The following is an 18,720-nucleotide window of genomic DNA, read 5'->3' as shown; positions in this document are numbered from 1 at the left end:
ACGTCACATGCTTAGGACAACAATAAACGGTTGGGTTTAGGAAAGAAGCATTGGGGAAGGCTTAAAAAACAAAACAAAAAAAACATTTGAAAAACACCACACAAAAAGTCCTGTGTTTTACCCATCCGCCACCCCAACCAGCCTCTTTCTGCGGCCCTACGTCCTGTCATATTATTCGCTACGGCGAAAATTCACACGTAATATAGGTCAATGGTCAAATCTTTATTTATTTCTCCTGGATTGGCCCCCAAATTCTACTGCAGACAATTCATTTTTTAGAGTTGATTATACAACCCTGCAAAGTTAGAAAATCAACCAGTAAGCAGAAAAGTCCTATTTTTGTTTAATGGCCGACAAGAAAGAAAAACATTGTTTCCAGATCAATTAATTTAGCTAATATGCAGGGCTCTACAATAGCAACATCTATATTTGAACTGTTTAGCAGTTAAAAGTAAACTCACTGCATGACTTTACATAACCCTGAGAAATCATCAAATCATCATTGCTGGTCAAGTCATTTGGCCTACCCAAACATTTAATGGTCACTTTGTTTTATTGTTCAAGGTTAAAGGGTGAAGATGTTTCTGAACAACCAAAACAGACATGTAGTAGAATCACAATGTCAGAATAAGCATAGATACAAGAGAACACTTACATACATATTATTGGTGGCCTTGGTCGTAATGAATGTGCATTAATCTCTGTGGCAGAAATGCAGCACAATTAGCATACATTAAAAAGCAACAATTAGCATTAAATTAAACATGTTAAAACATGTTTCACAGAAACACTTACAGTAACTGAAAATAAATGGCTTTGCGAAGCACAAGTCATTTAAATGAAATGAAGGTGCTTTTTTCAGTAAAAGTAAACACTTGTTCATTTCATTCATCATGTAATAAAACTGTATTTAGAGGTACATATAATTAGTACGACAGAACATGTTAGGTTACATTTTTAGTGACATTAAGGTGGCCACGGATGAAGATTTTTCCACTTCTGTTTGCAACATTTGCTCAAATGTTCTCAATTAATGAGAGACCACCTTTTTGTTACCAGTGTCTGGCTAATAATTACATAAAAGCACTCTGGCTTTCCTTGCAAGACACTTTGATGTAATTCAAATGGAGCCATGATGACACCAAGTCCCACAGTATCTAAAATTCAAATCAAAATGGCATTAGCACATTTTCTATGAAGTCCTGATTTTGAATGTAACTGTGTGGGATGGAAAGAAAATGAGGTGAAGTGATGACGTGATGAGTTGACAGGGGTTATGTAGATATATTAACAATGATAGGCATTTTCCATCCAGACAGCTGCTCCCTGAACAAGTTCTCCTTCAAAATACAGGGAACAGGCCATAGGGGTTACCTCCCCCATTTACAATTGAGTCCATCTGACAAGATCATACAAGGCTGTTTATCAAAGATGTGACAACTGATTCCAGTAAACAACACCTGGTGAAAGTGCATACCTGTGTATGCATGTTTCTGCAATGTGCACATGTATTGAGGTGTGAATGTTTGTGTGTGGGACACAAAAGAAAGGTAAACACTGTCCATGCTTCACCGGTCATAACCCCTGCTTTAGCCAGCTCCCACGCATCACATTTGGCAGCATGCTGGTTTTGTTTCATTAGATTCTCACAAAAAGAGACTTTAACCTTCTTAAAGTTTAAGATACAGAGCTAACTGTTACTGTGGAGAAAAAAAAAAAAAAACACGACAGAGAGGAATTTGCAAAATTGACCTTACAATGTTGGGGATGAAAACATGGAAATACGTCTAAAGACAGCCTGATTTTTCAAAGGAATAGTATGGTATTTTGGAAAATGTGCTTTCCTGTCTGTTCGTTAATGCCGTGTTCACGTCATATGGGATGGATGGTAGGAAAGATTCTAATGTTGAAAAACTAAAGAGGGTTGTGTGGTTACAGAGTTGGTTGTTTGAGGATTAAAAATACTGTGAACTGATAATATAACACCACATCGATTAAATGTGGCTTAAATTACATTCAACAACGGATATTCCATATCACTAAGTGCCAAGTGAGATATTCCAAAAAGTCTTTATTACAACATGCAATTTGACGTAAATGCTATTTACAAGTTGGAAACTCTTAATGAAAATAACTATAACTCCAATATGATCTATAGTTCTTAACTTCACATAAGGCTGGAAATAAGGGGAATTAGCTTCTTTTTTTTTATGCCTTTATAACAGGAGAAAAATTATAGAAAATGAGGGAGAAAAAGATGCAACAAAGGTTCATGGTTGGCATCTTAACCCCTGAGCTTTTTGTAGTTTTGTGGGTAGTTATGTGCTGCAAATATTTCTTGAAGAACAACAGTCCGATTAAACAAATCCAATAATTACAGTACTTTATAAGCTCCAGAGGTGCTGGTCGGAATATTTTTGAACTTTGGATAGGGCCAGGCTATTTGTTTCCCCCTGCCTCCAGTCTTTATGCTAAGCTAAACAAATCACCTCCTGGCCTCCAGACCCTGTCAGACATTTTCTTACAGGGATTAGGGCTCCCGCTGACAGTCCCTCTTTCACTATCAGATGTTTACCACTGTCCTATTTGGCTGTGGTGTTTGGCAGCTCGATGGATGATGTTACGTGCCAACGCTGCCTGGCCTTGACAGTCAAACAGGTAACATATTGTGCCAAACACAGTTAGTGTCCATCTGTATTATGAGTCTCTGTTTCACCACATCAATTCATTAATTAATGTATTTATTAACATAACCAAAATATGTCTGCCAAACATAGTCTGTCCTTTTGTAATCAGCAAGTTTCTCTGTGAAGCCTTTCACACAATGAACCCATGGCTGGAGTTTTTAAATTATTTTTATTGTCTTCTTGTAGAGATTGCAGTGGATATAAACAATAACCTCTTTCTTGCTATTTCTAACTGTCAGATTCAATTTGTTGCATTATTATTGTTGCCTTCCTCTGCAGCAACAAACTTGATCTCAGCGTTGGCAGTCCTGGAAGCCATGCTGCTATCTCTGACTTTGTGTTTGAACAGAAACGGGAAGGTTTTCCTGAAGGACTTTTGGAAGGTGGCTCCCATGAAACCGTAAACTATAGGGTTGACCGAAGAGTTGGCGTAGGACATACAGTTGGCCCACGTCTTGATCTTGTATGTCGCATAGTTGGGCTGGTAGTTAGGATAGAAAGACTGGTAGAGGACGAAGATCTGGATGGGACCCCAACAAATGGCGAAGAGGAGGATGATTACTACCACCATCTTGGAGACTTTTCTCCTAATACTGATAGTTCTCTCAGACAGGAGGTTGACCTGAGAAGGAGAAGATGAAAGGAGAGAAATCTTCTGGAGGTGTTTTCAGAAAGCAAAGGGAATTTTCACCTTGTACTATTTGCGTAAAGTTGACCAATTGACTGTGCAGTCTGTGTTTATTCGCCCCAAACAGCCAATGTACCAATGTTAGAAATAAGCTAGCTAGTAAACCGACTTTGAATGCAGCATGGACATATTAAGGATTAAGTCCTACAAAAGCCCAAAGCATGAATTTTATGATCAAGTTAAAACAACAGCAGGTGTGGTAAAAACACTACCGCTTTTATCCAAAGCGGCCGCTAGAATCAACACAAACTGAAAGTCACATATAGCCACTTTAAAGAAAAGTGCTTTAAAAGTAATTTTCAAAGACAGCTAACATCAAAGACAAGATAACAAATATTATAAAGTGACATGGAAGTGCCAACTTTTAATTAGCTGACAATTAGGAACAAGGGCTTGCAGTCAAGTCTTTAAGCTAAGTGATGCATACAATTAAGCACAAAACAAAGCAAAACAAACTTTGTCCATACCTGATAGTTGTTGTCTACTGGTTCCACAGTTGGCTGGCCCACCCGCTTCACCATCAGAGTGTAGCAGAAGGAGATAGTGAGGACAGGCAGCAGGTAGGCAGCAATAAACTGGTAGAGGATGAAAGCCCTCTCATGTGTCTTTGAGGGGAATCTCTCCATGCAGTACTGCCTTGGGCCGTACCAGTAACCCTCCTCTATACGCTGGTACATTAAAATCGGGCTAGACAGGATAAAGGAGCCTGGGAAGCACAAGGACTGTGTTAGTTGAAGTAGTTGAGATCATGCACACTATTTCCCTAACCTACTTTATATGCAATTGGTTCTAATTATTAATTATCTGTGTGGTAAATTCATTAAAAAGTTAAGATTAAATGTACTTAGAGAAAATGGTGGGAGAGTAATTTCCATTAAACGAGCAGGACGTACCAATCCAAATGCAGATGCTGACCATCATGGCTACTCTCGGGGTGCGGTGGCGGAGAGATTTTAGAGGGTAGACTGTGACGTAGCAGCGGTCCCCGCTCATAGCTGTCAGAGTGATACAGGTGGCTTGGACTGTCACCTGGAAAATTCAGTAAAACAAATAAATGATTTAAACATAAATAATTTGTTCTGCAAATGTGTAAATCTTCAGAGACATGCACTGTGATTCCAATCCTGTCTCCTAGAAATAGAACACTTTTATATAAGAACTGTTGTTAATTAACACACTGTTTCTGCCAAGTTGCAAAATGTTGGTACCAACCGTATCTGCACAATGACCACTTACAACGTATTTTATATATTTGCTTTTCCAAGAACCTATAGCAACTAATCATGATCAAGCAATGTGATGTTTGGGAACTTGGTTAAGTTTAGGTAAAGTTTGTGGTCATAGCTTTTGTTGCCTCGCCCTAGACTCAGGATGGGAATCCCAGGCTCCCTCTCCCCCTATGACTAGTATGAAAATGTGGCACTTCCTAGGCTAAAAAAAGCATTGCCAGGCACCGCAATGTAGACAACAATTACGTTTCCCCTTAAAATCTATTTGGCAGATCAAAAAAGTAGTATGATTCCCAAAATGCCCAATATGACATATCTTTAAGCTGGTTTAAGCAAAGCAATGTGTCAACAGAGAAAGACATTACTCAGAAGATCCAACATCTTGCATTCAAAGTGAAACAAATCTCATGTAACAAATTTTGTAAAGTTCAGTAAAGTTATACGACCGATGTAAAATGTCAGTGATTATTTCCAGTGCTTCAAATAATGTTTTTTACAAGATTAAGAAGTGCTCCACAGTTTGTGCACAAGCTATTAGAGAAAGGAGAGTCTATCAAAAATGTGCTGCTACAAAATACACCTAATATTACTCAGGTCTCAGTCATCATGTAGTACAGCACAAAGTATCCGCACTGGAGAGTCTCTATCTCTATTTTCCATTCATACACATCTATACATTCATTTTTAGTAGAGCACACAAAAATTATATTCTCTTCACTTCAAATACGTGGACCTCTGAAGGTCGTACTGTGTTATAGGTATCCATATTGCTTTGAAATATGTGCAGCAGAGGTTGCAAATGAGAGGTCAGAAGTTCTCTCTATGTTCTTTTCCAAAGAGAATCTAATTCTGTCCCTTTTTTGTCTATGTATCTGCTTCTTTCTCTCTCCACCTCTTATCTGTGACTGTAAAGCCAGTGCCCATTACCCTCCAGAGGTTTGGAGCACCTCATCAGTGTTTCAAAGGATATGATGAGAGAGACAGAAAGGGGTCATGAGGAGGACATGGATACCGTAATCCCTCAATTTTTAAGACGCCTGGGGTATTAAGAACACACTACGCTGTTATCTTCAATGCATAATGTCTATTCAGAGGAATGGGCTTTGACATTACAAAGAGAATATAGATCATCTTTATTTCTTCTCATTTCTTTTAGTGAGATGAGGAAAGAGATCATCTTTTTCAAAACGTGGCTTTTCCTAAATACAATATGATGTTTCCTTAAAGGCTTGGGTGACAGGGCGTAAGATTATGTTTGATTCAGTTTCCTGATAAGAAGAACCACCATTTCTGTTTTAAACATTTCACCTCTAAATGACAAGTAAACACATTTAACTTCATGAGGACATTTTCCTGTTGATTAGGTACATAATCAGTAAATAGCAATATTGCACATGGAGTTGTTGTGGAAAAGACTTGTTGATGTTGCTCGTAGTCCTACTGGTCACGGGTATTACGGTGTTGTCTTCAATGTTATATGTTGACTTTAAAGCAGTTCCTTTAAATACAACTTTATCTTTTTGGGAAATAGTACTTTATCTTTTTGCTTATTTGCTTTCTTTTCTAATGTCTGATATGCTAAATATGCATAAAATAAGGGGGAAAAGCTAGTCTGGTTCTGTCCAAAGAATAATACATTTGCCTACCTGCACCTCCAAAGCTCACTAATCAACAAATACTATCTTGTTTGTTTAATCCATACAAAAAAAACGTCATTTTGTGGTTTTAAGGCAAATTACTATGCATGCTATAACTAGCCAGGCTAGTTGTTTCCCTTTGCTTCCACTCCTTAAGCTAAGCTAAGCTAACTGCCTGCAGGCTGTAACTTAATATTTAAGACATGAGAGCGTTATCCATCTTCTCATCTTACTCGCTACAAGAAAGCCAATAAGCGTAATTCTCAAAATATCCAACAACCATCAACCAAAACAAAATCAACCATTTAGTCTTAGCTGACATTGTTACAATGTGAGTCTTAGTTTTGGTTCTGTGGAGGAAAGCAACCTATGGACACAATATTTACAGTATATCCATATGCTGTCCTTTTTAATAGATTAGAATGAATAAAAATATTTTATTGAAAATTTAGTTCAACATATTAAGCTTTGAAGAAAACTGCTTTATTCAAGCCATCCCTCTAAATATTCATGAAAAGAAATGTATCCATCTATACTGATATAAATTACTAAAGGAAAGGAATTGCAAGAAAATATGGTAGAGGTAGTTTTCAAGCCATGTGTGGAGAAATCATGATTGATTGATTGAGAAACTCAGATGGGGGGGTGGTATATTATTCTAATGAGCCTGCATGTGAAATAGGAAGGAGAGCCAAATCTGAATGGCTTGTTGAATTCCATGTTTTCGGATCTAGGCAGCCCACAAAAAGCTGACTAGGTTGTTTTATTTCAAAGTTTGTGGGTTGGTAGGCACTCCAGATACCCAAATGTATGTGCTCAAAAACATACCAAATGTATGTGAAAATGTGAGTTATTCATGATGTATCCCCTTTAAAGGAGTAGTTTGACATTTTGGGAAATTCACTTTCTTGTTGAAATTTAGATGAGAAGATTGATACCACTCACTCCATCTGTCCATTAAAAATGACTGTCCAAAGGTAAGAAAATATGCCTATAGCAGCCCCTTTAAAGTGCACTATTTACCACATTATATTTCATTTGTGCAAGTGGAAAATTACTTTTGAAAGCAAACAGTTTGGTCCCAGCTTTTCAAGTTGTTGCTGACACTTAAGTATTGATCAACTATCCTATCAAGCCCTTTGTTCCCTGCTGTACAATCAATTGTACTATATAAAGTAGGAACACTAGCTGGGTAATATGTCAGGTAATGTTGCTTTAAAAGAGACTGATGATGAATGTAAACACAGCAGGCATAGTTCATTTCACAGCTGTTACCCTTTGGTTGTTTTCATTGAATTGTGGACAATTTGAGACACTATTCAGGTTAATGGCCCATATTTCTTTGACAAATGTGTGAGACTGTGGCAAGAGCCATTGTTTTACCAAAGACAAGCTCACATGGTAGCTACTAGGCTCCATGTTCAGATGAATAAACTAAATCATTCTCTGTATTTTCAATTAAAAATGCTTTTAGCCTTTCTGCCTGCCTGCCTGTGTTCTTGGCCTGCCTCTCAGACTGATATGTTACTATTTTATGCTCAAATTAGTCCTGAACATAGTCACTTTGCATTCAAATAAACATTTCTTGACAAGATCGTCTCCTCCCTTCTAGTTTCATAATAAATGAGGTACATTCTTAACCCAATCTCCAAACAAAAACATGTATTCAAATTACTGTATATTTTGGTTAAGCTCAGTTTTCTTTTTTTAAGACTATTTTGGGCATTTTGGGCCTTTATTATATAGGACAGCAAAATATGTGAAAGGGGAGAGAGAGGGGGGAATGACATGCAGCAATGGGCCGCAGGTCAGAGTTGAACCTGTGGCCACTGCAACAAGGACTGAGCCTTAGTACATAGGGCACATGCTCTACCAGGTAAGCTACCCAGGATCCCCAAGCTCAGTTTTCTAAAGTAAAAAATACTTTTTTTCTCCCAGGGACAGTGACGGCCTAGATTTTGCGTCACTTGACAGGTTGCTTATTAACTGCACAAAAGCTGTGGCAACCCCGCACAATATCCTCAGTGACAGACAGTACCTTGCCAAGATACTTGGGTCTGGGTGGCAATTAAGCATTTTTTTTAGTAGTCAACAGTTATTAGTGCATGGCTAAGTGTAATTACAGTGTAGCAGAGAAACATGGCTTTTTAATGGCTGAGCTTTATGCCCTCTCATCGCCACACATTGCATATTTAAGCATATTTAAATTGGCTATCCTCTTTGAATAAGCTGCTTAGAGGCAACAGTCGCAGCCCTAATCCATATTTTCATATTAACAAAGGATAAAAAAATAAAAATAAATCATGCATAGTGATTGTTTTGGTTCAATCTCACCACTCATCAACCCAGTTTCCATACGGAGCAGGCAGTTGTTTCCAGCTAAAAAGCTCTAAAAAGTAACTCTACACTACCTGCTCAGCACCAAACGGCAGACAGACACAGTTAGCAACTAGCTGCTGAATATAGTGGAGCTTATATCAGCTAAAGAGACAGATATTTCCCTTAAGAGTTGGTGGAAACCAAAAACAGAGCTTAAAGAAAGAGTGATGTTGGACTTAAGTGGCTTCTCCAAAGATGCACGTAAAGACGTTGATTGGTTGATTCAACTCCTGTCTGGAGGTTGGTTCGAAATGGATACAAAAATGGAACTAAACATAAACTACATACAAATATAAAAGAAACATCTGTGTAAACGTATTGTGCATGTTTGCCTATGTGCACCTTGGAGAAGCATAATTGCAGTTTTAGGATTACAGACACAACTCCAAATACAATGCTGCTGAACATGTAAATAAGATCCTGTTTGATGACATGTTCACAATAATAACTTTATAGGTTGACAATATGTCAGTGTTGTGTTTACAGCTTGTTACATTGTCCTTGAGTGGCCAAAAAATGTATTAATGTTCACATGCAATAAGGTTTTTTTGTCCAACATACATTGCTTTCGGATAACATTGCATAAAGCTGTCATCCCATTAGTTGTGCATCAGTCATCGACAAACAAGGAGTAAAGGCTGCCTCAAGGCTCAACATCTTTGCTCTCTACATAGAGAGATCGCTTTCATCATGTGTAGAGGGTTTAAAGCGCCCATATTATGCTCATTTTCAGGTTCATAACTGTATTTTAAGGTTTTACCAGAATAGGTTTACATGGTTTAATTTTCAAAAAACACCATATTGTTGTTGTACTGCACAGCTCTCTCTCACTGCTGCAGATCCTCTTTTCACCTGGTTTCTGTTTTAGCTACAGAGTGAGACCCCTTTTCATCTTCTTCTTCTGTACTATCTTTGATTGCACTCGCACATGCGCAGTAGCTCAGATGTAGATCATGTCAGCTAGCTAACTCTAGAGACAGTAAAAGAGAGCCTGTTTCTCCAACTTTGGTCAGTTACAAGGCAGGATTAGCTAGGAGACTTCTAAATGAGGGCGCACATGTAAGTAGTTCTTTTGTAGATTATGGTGAACTTGTGTGTGTTGTAGCAGTGCTTTGCTATTGAGAACGATGTAGCATGCTAGCGCGCTTAGCGTTAACGCGCTAACGCCGCTACCGAGCTAACGGTGTTGTGGTTAGCTTCATTTCGGACTGTGACGTCACAGTCCGAGGCCGATTTTGAACAGCTCACTAGGAGACTGAAAGCAGGACACATTCAGAAACCTGTATCTCACTCAAAACAGCATGGATGGATTTTTTTCAAAGTTTGTATGTGTGTGGAAGCACCAGAGACACAAAAGAACACCCCAAATCCCAGAAAAAGTGTTTTTTTCATAATATGGGCACTTTAAAGCTTTAGTGCGTAACTTTTTGATATTAACGAACGTCCGTTACATTCAAGCTGTTGCCAAATGAGTTTCTACAAAGCTAAGAAACTTGCAGAAACTCGAGTAAAGATAATAACCTCTTCTGAAGAGTCAATCATGTTTTTTTAAGCCTCCATGTCCTCCTTGGCTACTAGCAACTGTGTGGAGGAGGGGTGGGGGTGGTGCGCGATCACGGAAAGCTTGTCGTCATTACTAAGAATTCCTCATGGGGGCGACAGAAACTACACAGCTTTAAAGCTCCCTTTAGGGTTGGTGCTGGTTAACTCCTGGGTCAGATGGTGGCATACATAGATATATGTTACTGCAGCTTGTAGAAACATTTTGCTCTCAGTCAACAGCTTAAAAGGACAAGCTGTGACCTCCTTGACTGGATTAAAAAGATGGATTTTTCTATGACACACAGTTGAGTTATGAAATGAGTGCACATTTGGCTGCTCCTGGTGAAGGGCAGCTTATTGTACCAAAGTCCTAAATGTCATCGCTGTGAGTAAATGTGTTGAATTTTGATAATTAAGGTTTGCTCAATTTAAGAGCAAATCTGAAAAAAACATATTTTTTCAGTTCCTTTTGTATTAAGCACCGCAAAATAACTCTTCATTGTGTAGAATAGGACATTGGTGAGCCAGGAAAAAATATAATTATGAATTTGATAATGCTACCTTACCTGCTGTAGAAAGGCAACAAATTTGCACATGAAGTTACCAAAGATCCATCCAGGGAGAGGATAGAGGGTGGCAGTGAAGGGGACGCAGCACACCAAGAAGATAATGTCAGTGGCTGCCAGGTTTGCTGTACAAAGAGAAAATACAACATACGTCTGGTGTATACAGTCTACAGCACAGTGTTTTACAGATTATGTATTTTAGGATGTAACGGGAAAATATCACACAGATTCTTCCAACATCCCACCACCATCGGTGGGTATACTTTTAATTATCTGACAAAAATGGACACGCATTTTTGTACTACATTTACAGTATGTGGCGGCTTAACGACACCACATCAGAGCTAAAACAATTACTTGATTAGTCAATAGTATATCGACAAAAAATATTATTTGCTAACACTTTCTATGAAGACCGCATTATGAGAGATAGTGAATTCTAATGAATTTTGAATTCTAAAGCACTATATTAGCAATCATAAAACATTATAGATTTGACTTAAAAGCAATGAAGTCCAAGTGCTCTTGACTAGTTATAAACTAGGTTGACTGATGGTCAACCTCTAGTTCAAAAAGTTAAATCTGTATCCAAACAGATCGTAAATGTTGCTTAGTTGAAAACATGCTGTCACATGGACCCATCCAACCTGTGTTAAATAATATGATTAAACCACTAATCAATTCTGCATTACATCACAAATAGTCTCGTTTTGCCAGACCTTCCTCCACAGCGCAGCGGTGGAGAAAAATGTGCTCTGGTTTATTGGCATTTCTTTAAACCAATCACAATCGTCTTGGGCGGTGCTAACCCATGAAGCCACCTTGCCGCTGCGAAATAGCCTCGAGAACGAACTTGTTCTTGTGGAACATGTGTACGTTCAAAAGTTGTTTTAGTCGTGCAACAGAAAACTCAGATTGGACAGATAGTCTAGCTAGCTGTCTCGGTTTACCCTGCAGAGATCTGAGGAGCAGTTAACCATAGTCCTCATAGATAGACCGGAGTTTGAAATTCCAACAGAAAGAAAGTGTATGGTAACGGACATCCCACCAAAAGAGTGAAATTGGGCGGAATATCCTGCGGCAACAGAGCAATCCCACAAGTGGAACGTCGTGAATATAGACTACATCATGAATAACATTTTTACTGAACTGAATCCTATCTACCAGTTGGCATAACAACAAGCAACATTCTCACAATCTAATCCAATCCTGTGCAATCCCATGCAGTAAATACAACCTTCCTGAAGTGATAATGTTTAGTTTTGATGATCTCCACCACAGGATTGTCTCTGGTTATGTTTGGTGACTCTGAAAAGCTTTATGGAGAGTAAGGTAAATCGAATGCATGCTGATGTCAAGTACAAAGCACGTACTTCAGATTCAGATTCAGTGTTTACTTGATGATGTGCTGTAGGTGCTTTTAGAAAAAATGTAGATTAACTGACGACAGGGGTCCGTTCCAGGTAGGAGGTTTAACAAACTCTGAGTCTAACCCTGATGTCTGAGTTGATTTACCCTGAGATGGGAAACTCTGAGTTTTCGGTTCCAGAACAGCTGATATGAGTTGGTTCAATCAACTCGGAGTATGTTCACTCAGGGTTACGCGCGTGCACAAAAGGCAGTATGAATGGAGCCATGATTCTACGATTCACCATGGTAACAACCACAAACAAACGGGTCGGCGGAAATACTCATGCGCACAAACAGCGAGTTTGAACATGTGTTTCGTTAAAAAAGCAAGACAGCGGCTGCTGCTGCAAAAGAGAGAGAATTGGTGTGGGAGAAAATTGCTGCTCGAGTCAATGCGTAGCTACACATTCACAGTGTATTAATTTCATATTTAATCACAGTTAACTTATAATATTACTGGTGAAAACTGGAATTGTATTACACCTATAATTTCATTTAGGTGCAATCCTGCAGGCGAAAAAGTAAACTATACTAATCCCATTCTGAGGCTGCAGCACCATGATCATTAACAGAACTATAATGTATAATGATGTATTTCTTTTTAATGGCTCTACTGTCCAGGGAACACTACAAAAAAGTTTAAAAAACGTTTCAGAGCGAGTCACACTTTTCTGATTGCTCTGCATACAGTGGCTTAGCCTACTATTAGCCTACAGTATGATCCGCTACACTGTTGTTGAGAAAACTGCTGTTTGCAAAAATGCGATACAAAGAATCTGCTGGGATGTTAAAGCCTGTCCACAATGGTTGATGTTAGTGATATGAGGACGGATAAGGTATCTACATATCTAATGGACTGTGATAAAAAATACCTGTCAAATCGGTTATGTGGAAATGAAAATACATATATATATATATATATATATATATATATATATATATATATATATATATATATATAATATATATATATATATATATATATAGTCGGGAATCAATACCGACGTAAACTCTCTGTGAATTAATACAGCTTTTTCATCAATGGGATCGTCGACAAAAGGACGTGACATGTTTGAGAAAAAAACGTTTTATAATCTGCCAAATATTTATTCATGCAGATAAAACTGCATTAAAATGCGCCTGATACAGACTGAATGAATGAATGAGGAAATGAGTTTCTCCTCCCTCTCAGTGGGAGGAGACTGAGAGAAACTCGAGGTTTCTTGAAGAAAACCTGCTCCCGACCAGGTTAGGTTCACAGACTCAGTTACCATAGTAACTGACTCCGAGGTTAAGTTACCTCTCTCTCAGTATACCATTGGCAGTCTGATCTTGCTTTCCCTATGTAATTTGTCATTGTGACAAATACGCCACACACTGTTTCTTATTTGTTTTACTAGCTTATCTAATCCTGTTATAGTAGCTGGACCATTATGTTGATATGTTTGAAAGATTGGGCAGATGGTGCAGGCGTTAATCTAATCTTGCTGAATATTACTAATCCAATGCTCTGGCCTTGAATTATTATCCAAGATCAAATTCATTTCACTTATACGGTGCAATATGCAAATACAGACACTAATGGTTTCTGCGGTAAATCACAGAATTGCAGAAAGAGACCATTTTATTTTATTTGTTTTATTATATTAATTCTTATCTCCGGTGGACCCCAGTAATCAATCAACTATGCAATTCTTCCCAAGTGACAGATGACGTCAAAGCTCTATCAGACGTACTATAATTGACATCAACAACAAAAATCAATCGCCCAGGATTCAAGTCAGTGTGCACTGAAAACCAGAGGAGACATGAGGCAGAGGCATGATTGATGCACCCTTTGGATTTCTCTTGATACACCTGAGACGACATCTATCCATCCACCTGTTTTTTATGCACATTTTCAATTTTTGTATGCAAAAAATATGTGTGGAAATGCCATAAATTTGAAAAAAAGTCAAAATATCACAACAAAAGTTGTTACGCTTGACTGAGGTAAATTGGTGTATCAACAATAGAAACAGACTTAGGGAATAAATGCATTTTCCTTTACCAGTTCTCTTGGTTAAAATTTGCGCTATATTTGCATATCTCCCTTTTTTGTCATGTAACATTATATGCAGAGTAGCCAAACACATTTTAAGCCCTGTCTTTTAATACCATTCTCTCCCTCTAATGGTAAAAGTGAAACTGTAATTAACATTGACATTTTTACGCATAACTGTGTACTAACTGGGCAAATAGGGAGTGAGTGAAATTATATTCAGCTTTTCAGTTCTTTTGAACCCGCTGTTGGCATGCAAAGAAGTGTTTCTGGATACATAAAAGAGACAGAGACCTGTATTAAATAACTACAGGGTTTATTTGAAGTTGGTGCACTGGGAATTCATAATAAAGTAAATATCCTAGCCCATTGATCTCCACTGTGTTTGGATCTAGGTTTTGCTCTTACTCACCTATGTAGAAGTTGGTTGCTGTCCTCATCTGTCTGTGTTTGGAAATTACATAAATAACCAGAGAGTTTCCCACCAGTCCGACCAGCATGATGAGAGAGAAGAAGAGGGGGACCAGCCATGCGTCCGTAAGGAAGGGGTGCTGATCTCCTTCCTCCTCCTCCTCCTCCTCCACAACCCCATGTCTTCCCAGAGAGACGTTTGCCAGAGAGACGTTTGCCTCGGAGCCGTTGATCCAGACCTGCTCGGTAGAGTTCCAGAGCCCCGCGGAGGAGTACATTGTGACAGGACGGGAAGGATAATTGTGAGGGAGCTGAGAGAAAAAAACGTGGACGTGAGCAGGTCGAGAAGAAATGGCAAATAGGAGAGACAGTGAGCAGTATGTGTTCAGCCACTGAGTCCTGGTGCCCTCAGGCTCAAGAAAGGAGAGAAAAATGAATAGTCAAAAAGGGAGAGGAAAATAGGGGTGAAAAGGAAAAAAAATCAGGCAAGGGAGATGCATTAGAAATAAGAGGAAAGTGCAAGGAAGGAAGGACTGACGAGGAACAATAGGGAAGAAAAGAAATGGAGGAGGGAAAGAAAGCAGTTACATAGGTATCAAAGGGAAAAGTTTGCACTGTGAATGAAAAGGTGAAGGTATGGAGGACACAGAGTGAAAAGAAGGACAGACAGGATGGGACGAAGAACCCTCAAGTTGCGGATAAGTGTTCTTTATATTGCAGTCCAACGTAGGAACATAATATGTAAGGACACAGAAGAATAGAAGGCAAACAAGAGAGGAGAAAATTCTTCTTTTCTTCAGATCAGGTTCGATGAAAACTGCCTTTCTGTTGCCACCACATCGCCCCTGACAGCTTTAAAGCATGCCGAGATAAGCAGGGCTCCAAGCAGCCCTGGGGATTTGTTCACGAGGTGCAGAGTGTATCCTGAGAGACAGACAGATGTCCTCTATGAGCTTGGTAGTCAAATACCCAAAGGTGAACAATCCACTGTACTCGCAGCTTCCTTTCCTTGAGTTCTTTATCACCTCTCTTTGTTCCACCGCTCTTCTTCTCCGTAGTGGGGTTCAAGCATGTTTTCACTCCGTGTCTTAACCTTCGATTCAAGAGTCACTTGATTCAAAGAAAAAAGACACAGGCTTGTGTGTTTGTTGATATTTGCTCTCTAACCCTGACGAAAGTATTCTCCAGGCACAGCTGAGTTGACTTTAATTCAGCCTTGACTTTACTCGAGCAGAGAGCTAAGTAAAGGAGATGCTGACGGCAGTACGAGCAAGAGCAAGGACACACAGATGCAGTGGGGAGAGGAGGTGCACACACACACGCACACACACACACTTTCAGTGAGTCTGAATGCACGTGGGCTACAGCATGATTCTGGAATAAATAGCTGATGTCAGGGTCTCCTAGCAACGTTATCCCTCAATCCATCTTTTTGTAACAATTTGCCAAAAGAAACACACTCTCCCTCTTTCTCTTATTATTCTGTTCCACAGGAAATTATAATAACGTAACTCCCTCAGCAAACATAGATAACATAACCCGACACAGAAAGAGTGTAGACAGGAAATAGCATCTGTATCATTGAAAGTTACGTCCCAGGTTAACCCCCATAAGCTTATATATACATTTATTGAAATAAAAGTTGTACTAAATGTACCCATAACTACCAGTATGTGCATTAAAACATCGCCCAAAGGTCGTTATTTATGATGTATTAAAAATATAGAGGATTTGATTTCTGACAGAACGATTGGTAATACTTTTGTCCATGTGTTGGATCTGAAAAAGACAAGCCAAAATGCCAAGTATAGCTTGATAGAATAAAAACAATCGGGAACAAACAAGCAGTGTGTATTTTTTCTTATCTTTCACTGAAGATATTTGCTATTTGCTAGCAACAGCAAAGAGTTTAGGGACGTGCATGTTCTTCTGGCCTTACAATATGTTGGCCAACAAATAAGCTTATTATCTTCACTGGGGCTTAAAACAAAATATTTCATACAAAACAAAATTAAGTGTCAAATTAATCAAACAAGTACAAAAAGCCCCTGAAAAAAAGTATTTTCTGCTTTAGTCTTCCAAAGAAAATCCACGTGCAGGGCTGCTTCCCAATGCAAATGATCTATTTGCATATGTACATTATGCACATGCTACTAGGTCAGCATGAACTGCCAGATGCTTCAAGCCAAGGCAACTTCAGGTCCTGAAACTCCAGAGGCTTTAATGTGGCCTTTTGCAGTGTTGAGAACCAATTCCAAATGCCAGGATGGGATGACAGGCTTATGACAGCTTTCTATACATCTCCTAGCAGAAACCAGCCTGCAGTCCCCTGGTCAACTGGTTGTACAGGTTTAACCTTTATTCTCCTAGCCTAGAGTCTACCTAGAGTCTAAGGTTACTTTCACAGGACCATCTCTGCGTCTAGCTCCATGTCTACATCAGAGGGTGCACAGAGGCAAGGAACTGAAACACCATCTACCACTTCTCTGCTGGGCATCCTGCTAGCCAGTGTGCAGGTGTCAGACAGTGAGGTGAGATGGCATCCGTGCCTGCGTCGGTTTTCAGCAGGAGCTTATGGCCATTATTGATGGACCATCATGTCCATTCTGAAAGGAGGGTAGTCGTTCCGTTGAAGGAAGAACAATAGATGATCGATTTCTTTGGTGGCACTGAATTCCTGCAACAGTTGGGGGTGTAACTTCCACCTTTCTGGGATAGGACTCTACAGTAGACTACCTTGCCAGATGTAGCATATTGCACACTGTCCATCCTAACCAGCACATTTTGTCCTTGAAGATGAGGAAGGAAGCAGTAGAGGACTATATGTAGCTTGCATTATGAACAGCTCCTAGGAGTAGATATGTATCCAAATTCTGGATCGGCTGATTCTTGTAGAGTATAATAAAACACATTTTGTACAGTTGTTTGCGTAGGTGTTTACAGTGTGTGCTGTAACTGTACGTATATTAACAGTACTGAAGCTTCAGCGCTGTTAAGGTTAGGCTGAGCATCTTCTGTTTTGTTCTGGAAATCCATAAGTAGGTCCAGAAAGCTCTCAGAAGACATGGGCTGTTAATGTTCTGCAAACAAGACACATGAGCCTGGCAGTAGTCTTCTGGCAAGATCCAGTCACCTAAGTAATTCAAAATCCTGATTCCTCCAGTCAAGGGCTACTCAACATTTGCATATGGTCATTAGTAACGCTTTCTAGAGATGTGCCTATGATACAGGTCTACTGAACATGTGTCCAGTACGTTTGACCCATTCATGTAAAACTACTAAAGGTTCAAGACTCCAGTCTGCAAATGCATGTGCAATACTCTAATACTGTGTAGAGGAATTACCTCACATAAGTACAAAATATATGAAAGTCCCAGCATCAGTTGTCTTTTCTTTCTGTCCTATTTAGACAAGCTTCAAAGTCTGTTAAACCTTTGACCCTCAATATTAAATGAAATCGCAAAAAAAATTAAAGAAACCGCTGTTTACCAAAGCTGGTTTTCAACCCATCAAGAGTAGGCTCGCCTGGTCTAATGACACACATTTAATCTTTCAGATTGTCAGAAACTGGCGCTTTTTGTCTGAAAGGAGCGTAAATAATCTGAAAGAAAACAAAATGTTACAGCAGAACTGAAGCAGTTTGAGCATTATGCATGAATCGTGTGTCCTCTGTGACTAATTATATCTAGATTTACACCCCCTATGGTGGTGTTTGTTGCTTTGTCTTTTGGAAAGTCAGTTTTTACATTTTTACATTAAGATCTCTGCACACCTGCAAAATGGTTCTTGTTCTACTTTGGAACAAATATTTCATTCTGTGCTTAATTTGTCATGGCAATGTTAAAATATATATATATTTATTTTTAATTTTTCTCTGAACAGCGAACTGGTTTTCATAGGAAAACAAAAGCAATCATGTTCAAGTGGCAGTTATCTACTTTAAGGACAATAAGACCAGACAATCACAGCTGAAGTGGAGCCTCTTGTAAGATCAGGTGGGTGTTTGTATACTATACTACTGTATATGTTTGTTGTTCAACAACTGTTGACCAGTAATTAATTACACCGTGACAGAGGAGAATGAAACATATTTTCTAGCATTTCCTCTGGATTAAATGTAATAATGTAGC

The 18,720-nt window shown here is 39.0% G+C and overlaps 1 protein-coding gene across 1 annotated transcript; it reads right to left on the bottom strand.

The window, feature by feature from the left end:
* Nucleotides 1-534: 534 nt before the first annotated feature.
* On the bottom strand, nt 535-15,868 carry kiss1ra (KISS1 receptor a). The gene is made up of 5 exons (XM_039816712.1): nt 14,592-15,868; nt 10,729-10,853; nt 4,269-4,404; nt 3,843-4,081; nt 535-3,309 (listed from the first exon to the last, which is right to left on the bottom strand). The coding sequence occupies exons 1-5, from the start codon at nt 14,866-14,868 to the stop codon at nt 2,929-2,931; spliced, it is 1,158 nt and encodes a 385-aa protein (XP_039672646.1). The 5' UTR covers nt 14,869-15,868; the 3' UTR covers nt 535-2,928.
* Nucleotides 15,869-18,720: the final 2,852 nt, after the last annotated feature.

The sequence above is a fragment of the Perca fluviatilis genome, chromosome 11 (genome assembly GCF_010015445.1).
Source record: "Perca fluviatilis chromosome 11, GENO_Pfluv_1.0, whole genome shotgun sequence".
In the NCBI taxonomy this organism is placed as follows: domain Eukaryota; kingdom Metazoa; phylum Chordata; class Actinopteri; order Perciformes; family Percidae; genus Perca; species Perca fluviatilis.
The sequence above is the reverse complement of the archived record's forward strand: the minus strand, read 5'-3'. Positions and strand labels throughout refer to the sequence as shown.